Raw genomic sequence first — 15,536 nt, 5'->3', positions numbered from 1 at the left:
TCTCTCTCTCTCTCTCTCTCTCTCTCTCTCTCTCTCTCGCTCACGTAGCTGAATACTAAATGAAACACAAAACACGAGACGGAGAGTTTTACCGGTATTTCCGAGTGTTTTAGGAGAAATATGACAGATGAGAGGTCGTGAAATTAGAGAATGGAATGAAGAAGAAGAAATAGGAGATGATGTTGAAGAAGAAGACGAAGAGGAGAAGAAGGAGGAAGAAGAAGAAGCAGCAGCAGCAGACTGCGTTGAAGAAAGAGAAGCTGACGGTAAAGGAGAAAGAGGAATAGATAAGAAAAAGAATTAGGAGATGATATTAAAGAGGAGGACAAAGAAGAAAAAGAAGATGACAAAAAGAAGAATAAGAAGAGGAGAAGGTCTTTTTCTTTTTCCTTCTCCTCCTCCTTCTCTTTCTCGTCGTTCTCTTCTTCTTCTTCTTTATTCTTATCCTCCTGCTCCCTCCACCTCCTCGTCCTCAAGGAAATTTTTCATCCCAACTTTCACATCTCGTATAGTATGATAGGGTACTCTTAGGCACCCCTAAAGCCTTCGAGTTTGAACCTTAAAGTTCTATTGAAAACACAATATTTTTAGTTATCTATATCTACAACCCTAAGTTCCATTGAAAACACAATATCTTCAGTTATCTACACCCTTAAAGTTCCATTGAAAACACAATATTTAGTTTCCCCCACCGGGAACATATTAGTTTTTACAACGGAAAAAGTTTCATCATAAAATACGCTCACATCAGTGGAGTGGGGTGCGATATTTCAAAGGGGAAGCTTTAAAGTTTTACACTGTTGCCGATATGCTCATCTTATCTATACCGCATCGCCCCTACTTACCAAACTTAACGAAAATAGTAAAAGGGTGTATTTTCCTTTCTTGAAACTTTGGGAAACGGAACGCATTCCGATGGCGCACCATTTTGGATTCCCTACGGTTTAGTACAGGTGCTATCACACCAAAAGAGGAGAAACGAGCTTCAGAAGAGGAGAAATTCGGAAGGGAAAATACGACTCTTGTGATTATTCAACCTGGATTCTTAGACCACCAGCGGATCGGCATACTGTATGAGAAATTTTTTAGAGTGTTAAGCATACTTAAATGCTTGCCACAAATATCGTTCCCCAATTATTACACCTAGATAAATTCTATGACTTGACTTGAACTCGAACCACCAACCTCCAGAAGTCCAACGCGTTAACCACTGCACCACTGAGGTTGGTAGATCGGTATGCTCTGTGTGGGATTATACAATATGTAGCTTGTAGCTTCCCCTTTTGGAAATCTCACACCACACCACTACAAGTCCCCAAAGTTTGTGACCACCCTATTCTCCTATACCGATGTGAATGAGTGAATGGATCTCGTTCTTATAATATAAAGATGTAGCTTGTAGCTTCCCCTTTTGGAAATCTCACACCACACCACTACAAGTCCCCAAAGTTTGTGACCACCCTATTCTCCTATACCGCACACCCTGTTCTTCGTATTATTGTACAATTTTACCAAGAACAATAATATTTTCAAACAATTAGGTATATTCCTCCATTTTCTCCCAGTTTTTAACAATTAACTCCCAAAAGCTCCCTGTTAAAACATCACACAAGTTCAAATTTACAATCCCCCCCCCCCCCCCCCCACCTCGGGATCCCTTTTCTTGGGGTTAACTTTTTTTTTGAAACTTCATAGTTGCGGACTTCGACCCCTCTCTCTCTCTCTCTCTCTCTCTCTCTCTCTCTCTCTCTCTCTCTCTCTCTCTCTCTCTCTCTCTTGACTCTTTCTCTCTCACTCTCTCTTGACTCTCTCTCTCTCTTGGCTCTCTCTTTCTCTCTCTCTCTCTTCTTCCTTCCTTTTAAATTTGCGAATCCATCAGCAATTTTCATTATCTTCTCCTTTCTCCTCCTCCTCCTCCTCCTCCTCCTTCTCTTCCTCCTCCTCCTCCTTCTTCTCCTCCTCCTTCTCCTCCTCCTCCTTCTTCTCCTCCTTCTCCTCCTCCTCCTCCTCCTTCTCCTCCTCCTTCTCCTCCTTCTCCTCCTCCTCTTTCTTCTTTTCCTTATCCTTCTAAGGCAGGGTCGATTTTCAGGTCCCAACCTTTTCTTTTCCAATAGGGGTAACCTCTGCTCCTAGTTGGTTGATCCGTTTCCGTTCGGTAGCTTGGAGGGTAGCGTGCCTGCCTTGTAAGCACTAGGTCGCGTGTTCGATTCCCGCCCGGGGCGAACTTTAACTTAAACAGCTAGGGTTCGTTCTCGGAACGTCTGTCTTTCTCCTATCCTGTCTTTCTTCTCTCTTCTTCCGGGACGATTGGGACCTCAGTAGTTACAATAGATCAGTTGTGCTTACTTGAGTGATGTTTCAAAGTCATAGAGCAGGAAAAATGAGGACCAACGGAATTTGCAACTGCTCCATTCCCTCTATGAAATGGAGTTTTGTTGTTGTTTGTTAGGCAGTTACTCATCTGATGGTGGCCTTCAAATCCGGCGTGGTTCGTGATCAAATCAAGTATGAACAAAAAGATGAAGAAAAAAAAAGTCCAATTTCTAATCCCCTGTACGTCTGTTTTATTGAAACACGAGCCTGGTGTTGCACTCATGAAACGTAAAGTTTACCGCTGAGACGATTGTTTTTTACAAAAGTGAAGCCATCAAGGCGCGAAAATTTGAAAAATAGGTACCGTCTTCTCTGCTACTGGGGTCGCAATCTTCCCGATCATTTATTCTTTAGTCAACTGGAAAAACTAACCTTTAATGCTTATCTACGTTGATTAGCCATAGATACGTAACTACGTATCAACTTTCACAATAGGTACCTGTACCCTACCAATCTAAATGGTACCTACATACATACTTGGGGGGGGGGACAACGAACTCTCGAAAGAAAAAAAAGGATAATAAATAATTCCTAGTCTACTAGCATTTCAATTCAAATCCTACACACACTTCCAAATAAGAGTCCGTTTTTGAAGTTTTCTTCTATCATTGCTGAAGAGGAAAACAAATAATGAAAACTAGAATTCAAATATTCTTACCTTTTCTTATTTACCTATACTCCCCCACCAAATAACGGGGCAAAATTATGTAGGTAGGTAGGTAGGTACCTACAGTAGGCGCCTCTACTGACGATGATGAAAATAATGAAAAAAGAGAACGAAATATCCTTTAATTTTTTGGGGGGAAAGCATTGTGATTTGCTGATTTGTGATGTTTTTTTGAACACAAATCCGAATTTTTATTTTTTTTGTCATTCATAAGTACCTACCTATAATAGTAGGTACATATTTTCCATGTTTTTTTTTATTTTAATTTATAAGTAGGTACCTACCTATTACTTCTTTGTTAGTAAGTTATAAGTACCTACCCAATAATTTGAATTTGAAAATAAACAATAGTGTCATCCATTCTCAGAATCGTGGCTGTACAAATTTCAGTACAGACGAAATTATTGTGGCGTTAGTATAGCTATAAAGGAAGGCCATTTTCATTGTTGGACGAAAACTGAGCACAGAAAGTTGCCCATGTATTCTAACGGCCCCAAAGCAGACCCTCCATCCATACCAGCTGAGCCGGTGTTGCCTTTTCAGGTAAGATCTTCTCAACCTTAGGATTAGGACAGCTAGTGGAGTCATATTACCAGCGCTTTAAGAATGAACACAACATCAACCAGCGCGCAGCACGACCCTGAGTTTACTGTGTTCGAATCTGCAATTGTGCACAAGCCAGCCTAGTTAGCTTAGTTGGTAGTGCGTCTGCCTTGTAAGCACTAGGCCGCGGGTTCGATTCCCGCCCGGGGCGGATTTTATGTTTTCTAATCAAGAACAAAACTGCTTGATTGTCAGAGATTTAGCGAAAAGTAAAAAAAACTACAATGAATTGATAATGATAGTGATAGTACAGTAAGAATTTCAAAACAAGAGACTTGATAGAGGGAACTGTTACTGCTGAGGCCTTAAAGTCCCGAGAGCGAAAAGGGAAGACAGGATAGGAGAAAGCCAGCCGTTCCAAGAACGAACCTTATCTGTTTAGGATAAAGTTCGTTCCAGGCGCAAATCGAACACGCGTCGTCTCGTCAGCGTTGTAAGCGCTAGGTCGAGGCTTCGATTTGCGCCAGGGGGCGTACACTATCGTTAACAGATGAGGAAAGCTCATCTAAGCCTTCCGCTCTATTTTGTTGAAAGCCGAAGAAATTACCTTACACCACCCTGAAACCTATGCCTAACTGAAAAAAAAACAACCCTGATTTTTTAGCCAGCCTAGTTAGCTTGGTTGGTAGTGCGTCTGCCTTGTAAGCGCCAGGCCGCGGGTTCGATTCCCGCCCGGGGCGGATTTTATCATTGATAATGATAGTGATATAGTATAGTATAGTACAGTAAGAATTTCAAAACAAGAGACTTGATAGAGGAAACTGTTACTGCTAAGGCCTTAAAGTCCCGAGAGCGAAAAGAGAAGACAGGATAGGAGAAAGCCAGCCGTTCCAAGAACGAACCTTATCTGTTTAGGATAATGTTCGTCCCAGGCGCAAATCGAACCCGCGTCGTCTTGTCAGCCTTCTAAGCGCTAGGTCGATTTGCGTCAGGGGGCGTACACTATCGTTAACAGATGAGGAAAGCTCATCTCAGCCTTCCGCTCTACCTTATTGAAAGCCGAAGAAATTACCTTACACCACCCTGAAACCTATGCCTAACTGAAAAAAAACAACCCTGATTTAGTTTGTTGGAATGATATATTACAGTGTCGAGCTTCCCGATATAGAGTTCAACATAAGAGTGCCGGAACCCAGTCACCCGATTGGGCTGCCGGCACCCTAGTTTTTTTTCTCAGTGTAACTGGAGATGAGTTATATAGAAAAAGCCTCTTGGAATTACGAATTACCACTTCTAATCTAGGTGGGGGGAAAAGGAGGGGAGGGGAGGGGGAGAATTTCTTTCAATGTAATTGATGATGATATTGGGGAGGGTAAGAGAGAGAGAGAGAGAGAGAGAGAGAGAGAGAGAGAGAGGGTATTTTTTTACGTGTCGAAATTTAGCAGCGGAAAATCTGATGTAAGATAAATGAGTTAGAATGAAGGAATAGGAGGAGGAAGAAGGATAGGAGGGAAAGAAAGAACTAAATGGAAAGTATAAATGAGAGAGGAAATTGAAGGAATTTATTTAAGAAGGGTTAAGCTTTGTAAGAGGTTTGATAGCGGCTAGACTCGGCTATAGAGGGAACTGTAACTGCCAAGGTCTTATCATCCGGAAATCGAAGAGAGAAGGAAGACAGGATAGGAGAAACCCAGCCGTTCCTAGAACAAAAGTTATCTGTTTTTGGGATAAAATCCGGCCCGGGAGGGAATCGAACCCGTGACCTAGCGCTTAGGTAGGCGGACGCAGTACCCTCTGTTTATTCCTTGTTACACTTGGAAAATAAGATCAGAAAAAAGAAAAGAACTCACATTTCTTAGGAGACGATCAGAATTGAAATCATTTTATTTGTTTTGAATAACCTTCAAAATAAACAAATGTCACAAAATATCAGCTGTTATGAAATACATAATTATGTACCTAATCATTTATTTGTTTTGAATAACCTTCAAACAAAACAATGTCACAAAATATCAGCTGTTATGAAATACTTAAATGTACCTACTAACAGTAATTAGCAAATTCTCAAGTGTTGTAGTGTTGCACTTGTTCGCTCTCTCCTTTCTCAATCCTTCTTTCCCTCTCTCCTCTTCTATTCTCTCTTCTCTCCTACACATCATTTTACCCTCTTCTGTCTCTTCTGCATCCCATTTTTCACTCAATTCCTGGTCGAGGTTCCCGATATAGAGTTCAATATTATTAGAGTGCCGGAACCCAGTCACCCGATTGGGCTGCCGGCACCCTAGTTTTTTTCTGTAACTGGAGATGAGTTAAATAGAAAAAGCCTCTTGGAATTACGATTTACCACCTCTAATCTAGATGGGGGGAGAAGGAGGGGAGGGGAGGGGGAGAATTTCTTCCAATGTAATTGATGATGATATTGGGAGGGTAAGAGAGAGAGAGAGAGAGAGAGAGAGAGAGGGAGGGGGGGGGGGGTTTTTTTTCGTGGGGAGGGTAAGAGAGAGAGAGAGAGAGAGAGAGAGAGAGAGAGAGAGAGGGTATTTTTTTACGTGTCGAAATTTAGCAGCGGAAAATCTGATGTAAGATAAATGAGTTAGAATGAAGGAATAGGAGGAGGAAGAAGGACAGGAGGGAAAGAAAGAACTAAATGGAAAGTATAAATGAAGAGAGGAAATTGAAGGAATTTATTTAAGGAGGGTTAAGCTTTTTAAGAGGTTTGATAGGGAGAACTGTAACTGCTAAGGTCTTATCGTCCCGAAATCGAAGAGAGAAGGGAGACAGGATAGGAGAAACCCAGCCGTTCCTAGAACAAAAGTTATCTGGTTTTGTGGGATAAAATCCGGCCCGGGCGGGAATCGAACCCGTGACCTAGCGCTTAGGCAGGCGGACGCAGTACCCTCCAAACTAACTATTAAGCTGTCTCCTTTCGATTTTAAGCAAGAACCCCTCTCACACAGAAGCCTGCAATTCAGGATCTTGCAAAAGGGAGGGGTAAAGAGGAAGAAGAGATAATATACAAAGAAGAAAATGGTGAAAACAAACTGCTCGAGGGGCCAGAAGGTAATGAAATGGAAAAGAAAAACAATGAGAAGAAGAGAAGGAGGAGGAGAAAAAAGAAGAGAAGGAGGAGGAGGAGAAAAAATTCCCCGAGCCAAAGGTGTTGAAACCACGATAATAGCACTTCGATGTTGATTGGGGGGTGGCCTGTGTCGTAGCATAACTGTATAACTAATTTCTTGATGGAGGCAATGAAACAACTGCTACATTAGACGCATGTGGCCTGTGTCGTAGCATAACTGTATAACTAATTTCTTGATGGAGGCAATGAAACAACTGCTACATTAGACGCATGTGGCCTGTGTCGTAGCATAACTGTATAACTAATTTCTTGATGGAGGCAATGAAACAACTGCTACATTAGACGCATGTGGCCTGTGTCGTAGCATAACTGTATAACTAATTTCTTGATGGAGGCAATGAAACAACTGCTACATTAGACGCATGTGGCCTGTGTCGTAGCATAACTGTATAACTAATTTCTTGATGGAGGCAATGAAACAACTGCTACATTAGACGCATGTGGCCTGTGTCGTAGCATAACTGTATAACTAATTTCTTGATGGAGGCAATGAAACAACTGCTACATTAGACGCATGTGGCCTGTGTCGTAGCATAACTGTATAACTAATTTCTTGATGGAGGCAATGAAACAACTGCTACATTAGACGCATGTGGCCTGTGTCGTAGCATAACTGTATAACTAATTTCTTGATGGAGGCAATGAAACAACTGCTACATTAGACGCATGTGGCCTGTGTCGTAGCATAACTGTATAACTAATTTCTTGATGGAGGCAATGAAACAACTGCTACATTAGACGCATGTGGCCTGTGTCGTAGCATAACTGTATAACTAATTTCTTGATGGAGGCAATGAAACAACTGCTACATTAGACGCATGTGGCCTGTGTCGTAGCATAACTGTATAACTAATTTCTTGATGGAGGCAATGAAACAACTGCTACATTAGACGCATGTGGCCTGTGTCGTAGCATAACTGTATAACTAATTTCTTGATGGAGGCAATGAAACAACTGCTACATTAGACGCATGTGGCCTGTGTCGTAGCATAACTGTATAACTAATTTCTTGATGGAGGCAATGAAACAACTGCTACATTAGACGCATGTGGCCTGTGTCGTAGCATAACTGTATAACTAATTTCTTGATGGAGGCAATGAAACAACTGCTACATTAGACGCATGTGGCCTGTGTCGTAGCATAACTGTATAACTAATTTCTTGATGGAGGCAATGAAACAACTGCTACATTAGACGCATGTGGCCTGTGTCGTAGCATAACTGTATAACTAATTTCTTGATGGAGGCAATGAAACAACTGCTACATTAGACGCATGTGGCCTGTGTCGTAGCATAACTGTATAACTAATTTCTTGATGGAGGCAATGAAACAACTGCTACATTAGACACATGTGGCCTGTGTCGTAGCATAACTGTATAACTAATTTCTTGATGGAGGCAATGAAACAACTGCTACATTAGACGCATGTGGCCTGTGTCGTAGCATAACTGTATAACTAATTTCTTGATGGAGGCAATGAAACAACTGCTACATTAGACACATGTGGCCTGTGTCGTAGCATAACTGTATAACTAATTTCTTGATGGAGGCAATGAAACAACTGCTACATTAGACGCATGTGGCCTGTGTCGTAGCATAACTGTATAACTAATTTCTTGATGGGGGGGACTCAGTAACTTTGTGAAGTTCCAGCATACATATTAAGATGAATTGATAAAAGTTACTCTCCACTATAACTGTAACTAATTTGTTCAAAAAACATTCAATCCAAAACTTTTCATACATGCTGTTCTTTATCAACCACGTGCGTGATCAGAGTAGATAATACTTAGTAGTTGGTACCTATAGGGTATTCCAAATGTATAAAATTGTAGATTTGTCTGTGCATTGCTTAGAATCGTGAAATTTTTAGTTATTCTTACTCCTTATGCATCCTCGATTCCAAAAATCACATTAGAAAAATTTCTGTCTGTCTGTGTGTATGTCTGTCTGTTACGCTTAATAGACCTTTGGTTGTCCTCTTTTCACGAGAAAACGGCTCGACCGATTTTGATGAAATTTTTTGTGGTTGTTAAGAAAAGTACTCCGGGTGACATAGGCTACTTGAAATTTTCACAATCTGTTAGGAACATATTTCAAGATCTGACTTATGAACTGAGTCGTTCTTCATTCTAACTCACTCACTCACTCACTCACTCATTAACTCTCTACTCAGTTCACATACAATGGGCCACGTGTTCGCCCGTTGACCCATAGAGTCTGGATTGGTGTGTATAGCGCGCGGTGCGGCATGGTTGTTAAGAAAAGTACTCCGGGTGACATAGGCTACTTAAAATTGTCACATTCTATCCTGTTAGGAACATATTTCAAGATCTGACTCATGAACTGAGTCGTTCTTCATTCTAACTCACTCATTCACTCTCTACTCAGTTCACATACAATGGGCCACGTGTTCGCCCGTTGACCCATAGAGTCTGGATTGGTGTGTATAGCGCGCGGTGCGGCGTTCCCATAGATATTTGGACCCATGCCAATCCCTGGGGATAGGGGGGATGGGGGGGGGACATTACGACCCCCAGGGTCATAAATTATGTGCAAAATACAGGGTGTCCCCCAACTACTAATAGAAACGTGGCGTGGGTAAAAAGAGAAACGTACAGTCCTAACCGAAAAACGTGCATGTTTAAGAGGAGAAATGAGAGAGAGAGAGAGAGAGAGAGAGAGAGAGAGAGAGAGAGAGAGAGAGAGAGAGAGAGAGATACTCATGAACCAGGAAACTTTCGTCCAATCACTTGCCTTCCAAATATTTACAAACTATTTTCATCCATTATAAAGACAAAGATTTACAAGCATGTCTGTGGGTTATCACATCAAACTAAACACACTAATCTCGATAAATGTTCCTTTCCCTCTCCCACATCGCACTGGGGACGACAGACATTTTTCCACAACCCTAGTGAGTACCCCAGCACTCTAAATCCGCGGACCTATCTGAACCCAAACCGTATGGTGGTAGTCTACCTGACTGCCTATACAACGTCTACTGCTGATAGCCTACGCGACTGGCGACCTGTGGATCGTGGATGCTTCTTTGAGAACGAAAGACAACTTCAATACTTCAAGGTGAGTAGCGGGAGGTCGTGTTCCATTCGTGACAGGATCGGGAAAAAATATGAAATTTTTGATTTGGAGGCAGGATTAAAAAAGTCAGAACTGATACAATTCTTGATTTCCCTGAAATATTTTGTCAGTTTTGATTGCCCAAGGAAGTGAGGTCCAAAATTTAACTCTCAGATATTTATAGTTTGTCAGCACGTTACGCGATAACTCTTTAAGGCCTGTAGTTAGTCAGATTTGAATTTGATTAAAATTAAATTTACTGTTTTTTTTTTGCTTCACAGGGCCATGGGGGCCATTTTTTTTTTTTTTTTTTAAAAAAAATCACCACTTGCTAGGTAGCGTTATCTGACTGAGTTACAAAAAGGCAAATGTTAACTACTATTCTGATATTTTCCAGTCATACAGCCAAGCACATTGCGACATGGAGTGTAGATCTAATAAGACTCTGGAGACATGCGGTTGTGTTTCGTTCAGTCATCCGAGTAAGTAAGGAAATAGCAACTAACTTACTGTCCGAGCCAAGCAAAGATTTTTCTTCGGGCCATTTTATAGTATTAGCACCTGTATTTTTCAAACAAAATTATCTCTTGGAGGGTTTCAGCAGTCATTATTTTCTTTTTTCCACCGAACCAAACCACCACCAAACCAAAGCGCTTTTTATTCAGAGATCCCGATAATCGATGAAGCAAAATATGCTCATATTGTTCCAGGAGGCAAGAACACTCCAGTATGCGGACCTGGTAAACGAGATTGTCTCTTCACACTCAGCAAACGTAAGGAATTCTTTAATTTTTTGAATCAATGTAAACCTTTTTTTCTCTCCCGCTATCTTCGATTTCGGAACCATAAAACGTCTGTTGTTACAGTAAAACTTTTATTACACCTCTTTTTTTTTTTCCACTGGGTACTTAGTAGCTATTTTCACTGTTTAATAATATTGCTAATGCTACAACGGTGATAGCTAAGATATTTTAGATAAACTGAGAGCAAACAATGTATGCAATATCAGAGCAACAATTTACACAACTTTTTTGTTGATCTATCTTGCAGGCTTTTCACTGTTCGAAAACGGGACTGCTCAGGATAAAAAGCTGAAGAAAACCAATCTGGAGGAATGCCAATGTTTACCATCTTGCTCAGAAATCCGATATGACATCGACATTGTTGAGTTGACAAGAAACTGGACCAAGTTTGCTTCCAAAGTAGACGCCACCAAATTGTAAGTCTCAACTTGGTATATCAAAAAGCCAGGGTGGTCTCAAGGCTGACTTTCTCCCATTCTCCGGACCATCCTCAGTGGTGCAGTTGCTAACGCGTTGGACTTTGGATCTGGAGGTTGGCGGTTCAAGTCCAAGTCAAATCATAAAATTTATCTACGTGTTTTAATTGAGGAACGATATTTGTGACAAGCATTTATGCTTAGCACACTTAAACATTCCTTATTAAAAAAAAATCCGGGTATGTAGTTAATATTCAAAGTTGACTTGGAAATGTTTACAATGGATACAAACCCAGCCGTTTGTGTGTGTGCTGCCATTACGATCGTTCTTTCAGCTTTGATGACGGACTTTTGTATACCCCTGACTACAGGCGAGATCCCGCCAAGATCAACACTTCGCTCTCTCCGGGGGAGAGTCGACCCAACATAGCTGTCCTCAACTTGTTCTTCAAGAAAAACACCGTGTCCAGTGTTATGCGATCACCCATGATGACATTCAGCGAACTCGTGGGTGAGTATAGGGGGTGAGCGTCCTGCCTGGCTGGGGGACGTTAAACAGGGCGTATACCAGCTTAGCCTGGCTGGGGGACTTTAAACAGGGAATATACCAGCCTGAATTTCCCTTGCTAAAGAATTAGCAAAGGTTGAGTGCCAAACAGCATCCACTCGTAAAATTTGTAGCCAAAACCAAATGTCAGCCCAAAGCAATCACCCTAGTTAGGGCTGATTGAGAGGCTGACGAAAAAGGCCGACTCCGTCTGTACTCGGGAAAAGGCGAAGAAAAAGAATTCTGTTGACAAATGCAATAGGTTGGTTTCAAATGCTAGAAATTGACTATTAGGTAATTTTTCTTATGCAATAGGACTTTTTTTCTGTTTCAGCTAACATCGGAGGCGTGATGAGTTTGTTCATTGGGTGCAGCATTGTGAGTGTGTTTGAGATCTTCTACTTCTTGACGCTTCGGATTTTGGTCAACGTTTGGAAACAGAAACGGCAAAAGAAAAAGAAGAAAAGCTCATTCTTTGTTCAGACGCCGTACATAGAGTAGAGTTCTGTTAATTACCTGTTTGAATAATATTAATTACCTCCTTAGTCTTTAGAACACTAATTTTTTAAGATAATTTTCTTTCTTAAAGAAAAACGGTATCAAATGAAACCAAGAAGGTATTTAATAAATAAATAAATAGTTATATTACCTACCTTAATTACATACAGTAGATGAATATCTTGGGTATTTCTCATTTTCTTTTTAGTTTTTAAATTGGGAGGAAAGAGAAAGTAAGAAAATAATGAATGAGCATTAAAAATAAATACCTTAATCATTAGGATGAAAATAACATAAGAGACACTTGGTACTTGTACAAAATGCTCTGACTATCAGACTTACAATGTTGCTGTTACAACAAAAATCGATGATTTTAGAATAGAACAAACCTACCTGCCTTCTACTCCTCGGATTGAACAAAATGTTCCGTGATCTAACAAACACTTACATTAGCATTATTTACAGGAACCATCACAAGGTTTGTTACAAAGGGGGCAGTCTCTGGGGATTCAGGTTGAGCCGTTCGATAACATAGCGAGGCATACAGTAGGTAGGATCCACAGGTAGGACATCAGGAGTAGGCGGATCTAACATGGTGAGGGCAGCTACACCGAACAGGGTGTGAAATGGGTCCGGTATGTCCAGGGGTCGGTCACTGATACCGCCGGATTCTACATCCTGGAATCCAACCCGGTTTTGAAATCAAATTCGGAACCACTAGCTTACTCAACCCACTAGGACTAGATGGATAGCTTGACTCAATGCCTGGGGCGTGTGTACGCAGATACCTACTTTTTTGTTGGTTTGTTATTTATTTATTTTTTTAAGAGGTTTGACAGAGGGAACTGTAACTGCTATGGTCTTATCGTCCCGAAATCGAAGAGAGAGGAAGACAGGTTTGGACGAAAGCCAGCCGTTCCGAGAACGAACATTATCCCATCAGGATAAAATCCGCCCCGGGCGGGAATCGAACCCGGGCAGAAAGCCAGCCGTTCCGAGAACGAACATTATCCCATCAGGATAAAATCCGCCCCGGGCGGGAATCGAACCCGGGTCTAGCGCCGTTCCGAGAACGAACATTATCCAGGATAAAATCCGCCCCGGGCGGGAATCGAACCCGCGGCCTAGCGCTTACCGCCTCGAGAACGAACATTATCCCATCAGGATAAAATCCGCCCCGGGCGGGAATCGAACCCGCGGCCTAGCGCTTACAATAGACGTCAGGATAAAATCCGCCCCGGGCAGGAATCGAACCCGCGGCCTAGCGCTTACAAGGCAGGCGCGCCACCAACCAAGCTAACTAGGCTGGCGCGATTACAAAATCTCCCACTGAAGAAATCTCCCTCAAAATGAGCTCTAACAAAATTGTACCAACTAAGCTGACTAGGCTGGCTATTAATTATCTTGATTTCAACCCTACTGTTTACCATCTTCCTCCGGACAAAGGATAAAATCCGCCCCGGGCGGGAATCGAACCCGCGGCCTAGCGCTTACAAGGCAGACGCACTACCAACTAAGCTAACTAGGTTGGCTTGTTAAATTTTATTGAGGCAAGCAGAGGAGAAGAATCGATTTTTTTTTTATTATTATTCAAGTAGGTACCTATTTTTTTCAGCTATTGTACGTTGTAGGCTATATATTTGCCCATCTCTTTTCACTAGCTCTACTTAATCTTGAATTTTCTCTATTTCCATTTAATATCCATCTCCTTTTACCACTATTCATTACTTGGACTCTGGGGGAAAGGGACTTTTCTGTCTCATCCTAACAGTAGGTATAATAAAGGTAAGTATATCCTATTCCAGGGGTTTCCAACTTCCATGTGTATGTGGGCCACATGCTAGATTGGCAGGTACTTCGCGGGCCACATTTTTACATAGGGGAGCATTGTAGGAACCTGAACACTAATCCCAAAAAGCTTCGTGGGCCACCAAAATGGGCTGGTGGGCCACAAGTGGCCCGCGGGCCGCTAGTTGGAAACCCCTGTTCTATTCTATTCCTTACCTGGGTCAGTGTTTCCCAACCTTTTCTCTACGATCGCCCCCTTTCAGAATTTGTACAGATTATCGGAACTGTGATCGCCACGTTCTGCAAGCCACCATGCGAGCTTATCAGCGTCTATCTCATGCAGATGACCTGGAATAGGAAGAAATAGATTTTTAACTTAATTTTGTAATAACTTTCTAACATCAGTCACTAAACATTGTGCACCAGATTGCCTTGAAAAATTTAGGGAGACAGTGTTCTGGCCTCAGCAGCTCAGCATGTTAGGTACATATTACAAATATTATACCTAAGTAATGGTTATGCAATATTTTCAAAGGTTTCCTTCTGTAAGATTATGTCATAGGTAAGTCATAATCAAAATTTTAGTGAACTTGAAATGTGCAAAGTTTTTTTTATGAAATATGGGGCTGGTCCTAGGAAATAGAGAGGCTACTTATTTACCAGTTATGGAGAGGAATCCAACACAGCAATATGTGAGTCCAGCATGACTTTCAGAACCTGGTCTTGATCCAAAACCACCATCAAAGTTACAACAGGATAGAATGAACTCGACAGCTTTAGATAAGTTGATGGCATCCAGTTTACCCTGGAAAAAAAGAGAGAAAAAAAGTCAAAATGTTGATTTGTCAAGAGTACCTACACCTACATACAATAGGATGTTGGACCATTCTGTGAAATTAAATTTTTATTGTAACTTTTATCAGAGTTGGTAATGTACATATTTTCTCCTACTTACATATGTTCCTACAAGGTAACAATAATTGGAGAAAAATCTTACCAGCAATGACAAACAAGCAACAGCACAAAAAGAAAATCTGGTGTCCACATTGTAATGCCGCCACTGGTCGCTACTCGATTAAAGTAGCTACTAAATTGTCCTCACGAGGCTGAGTGCACCCCGAACTCCAAGCACAGAGCCGAAAAAAAACCTCGGCCCCGCCGGGAATCGAACCCGGACCTTTTGCGTGCAAGCCTAGTGTGATACCCACTCGGCCACGGAGGTTGCTGCTAACCATTTAGTCAGTACAGCTGAAAACTGTCAAAAAGCAGTCGAAACCCTTCAAGAGGCGGTCAAAATACCGCCAACCGCAGCACCTATCTAAACTAAATATTAGAGTTGCATCCTTATCACATTTGTGAACTATACAAACATGCCAAATTTCAAGTCTCTAGCTCATACCGTTCCCGAGATATCATTAAATTACACCGAAAACCGCCAAAAAACGGTAAAATATCGCCAAGCGCTGCACCAATCTTATTTAAGTTTCGTGTCGCATCCTTGTCACATTTGACAGCTACATACAAATTTCAAGTCTCTAGCTCTTACCGTTCTCGATTTATTTTGTTTACAGACAGACACACGGACCAATGGCCGAAACTTTAGATTTAGGCTCTAGGGACCTCAAAACCTGTTTTGGCACTAAAAACTGACCATCGAAAATTTGACCCGATTACATTACT

General features: G+C 41.5%; 2 protein-coding genes across 3 annotated transcripts; one reads left to right on the top strand and one right to left on the bottom strand.

Moving 5' to 3' along the window:
- The first annotated feature begins 9,601 nt into the window (after positions 1–9,601).
- LOC103515735 (pickpocket protein 28-like) lies at positions 9,602–12,238 on the top strand. 2 transcript variants are annotated; one of them, XM_008480675.3, is made up of 6 exons: positions 9,602–9,807; positions 10,202–10,286; positions 10,515–10,577; positions 10,855–11,023; positions 11,395–11,534; positions 11,905–12,238. In XM_008480675.3, the coding sequence occupies exons 1-6, from the start codon at positions 9,691–9,693 to the stop codon at positions 12,069–12,071; spliced, it is 741 nt and encodes a 246-aa protein (XP_008478897.1). In that variant the 5' UTR covers positions 9,602–9,690; the 3' UTR covers positions 12,072–12,238. The 2 variants fall into 2 exon arrangements, with proteins under 2 accessions (XP_008478897.1, XP_008478896.1); XM_008480674.3 differs by having other exon boundaries at positions 11,359–11,534.
- A 48-nt stretch (positions 12,239–12,286) lies between these two features.
- LOC103515739 (geranylgeranyl transferase type-2 subunit beta) lies at positions 12,287–14,902 on the bottom strand (the record flags this gene model as incomplete). Its single annotated transcript, XM_026828328.1, has 4 exons — positions 12,287–12,765; positions 14,129–14,204; positions 14,517–14,661; positions 14,854–14,902. Coding segments are annotated over 4 exons (484 nt in total), but the record flags the coding sequence as incomplete, so codon positions are not given.
- Between the last annotated feature and the right edge of the window lie 634 nt (positions 14,903–15,536).

The sequence above is a fragment of the Diaphorina citri genome, unplaced genomic scaffold, assembly GCF_000475195.1.
Source record: "Diaphorina citri unplaced genomic scaffold, Diaci psyllid genome assembly version 1.1 scaffold1408, whole genome shotgun sequence".
Lineage (NCBI taxonomy): Eukaryota > Metazoa > Arthropoda > Insecta > Hemiptera > Psyllidae > Diaphorina > Diaphorina citri.
The sequence above is the reverse complement of the archived record's forward strand: the minus strand, read 5'-3'. Positions and strand labels throughout refer to the sequence as shown.

What these genes read in the sequence shown, in the direction of transcription:
- LOC103515735 (XM_008480674.3), top strand. Translation starts at nt 9,691, where the DNA reads ATGGTGGTAGTCTACCTGACTGCCTATACAACGTCTACTGCTGATAGC. An exon ending in TCTCTTCACACTCAGCAAAC is followed by an intron (nt 10,578 to 10,854) that starts GTAAGGAATTCT and finishes TCTATCTTGCAG; the next exon opens with GCTTTTCACTGTTCGAAAAC. An exon ending in AAAGTAGACGCCACCAAATT is followed by an intron (nt 11,024 to 11,358) that starts GTAAGTCTCAAC and finishes TCGTTCTTTCAG; the next exon opens with CTTTGATGACGGACTTTTGT.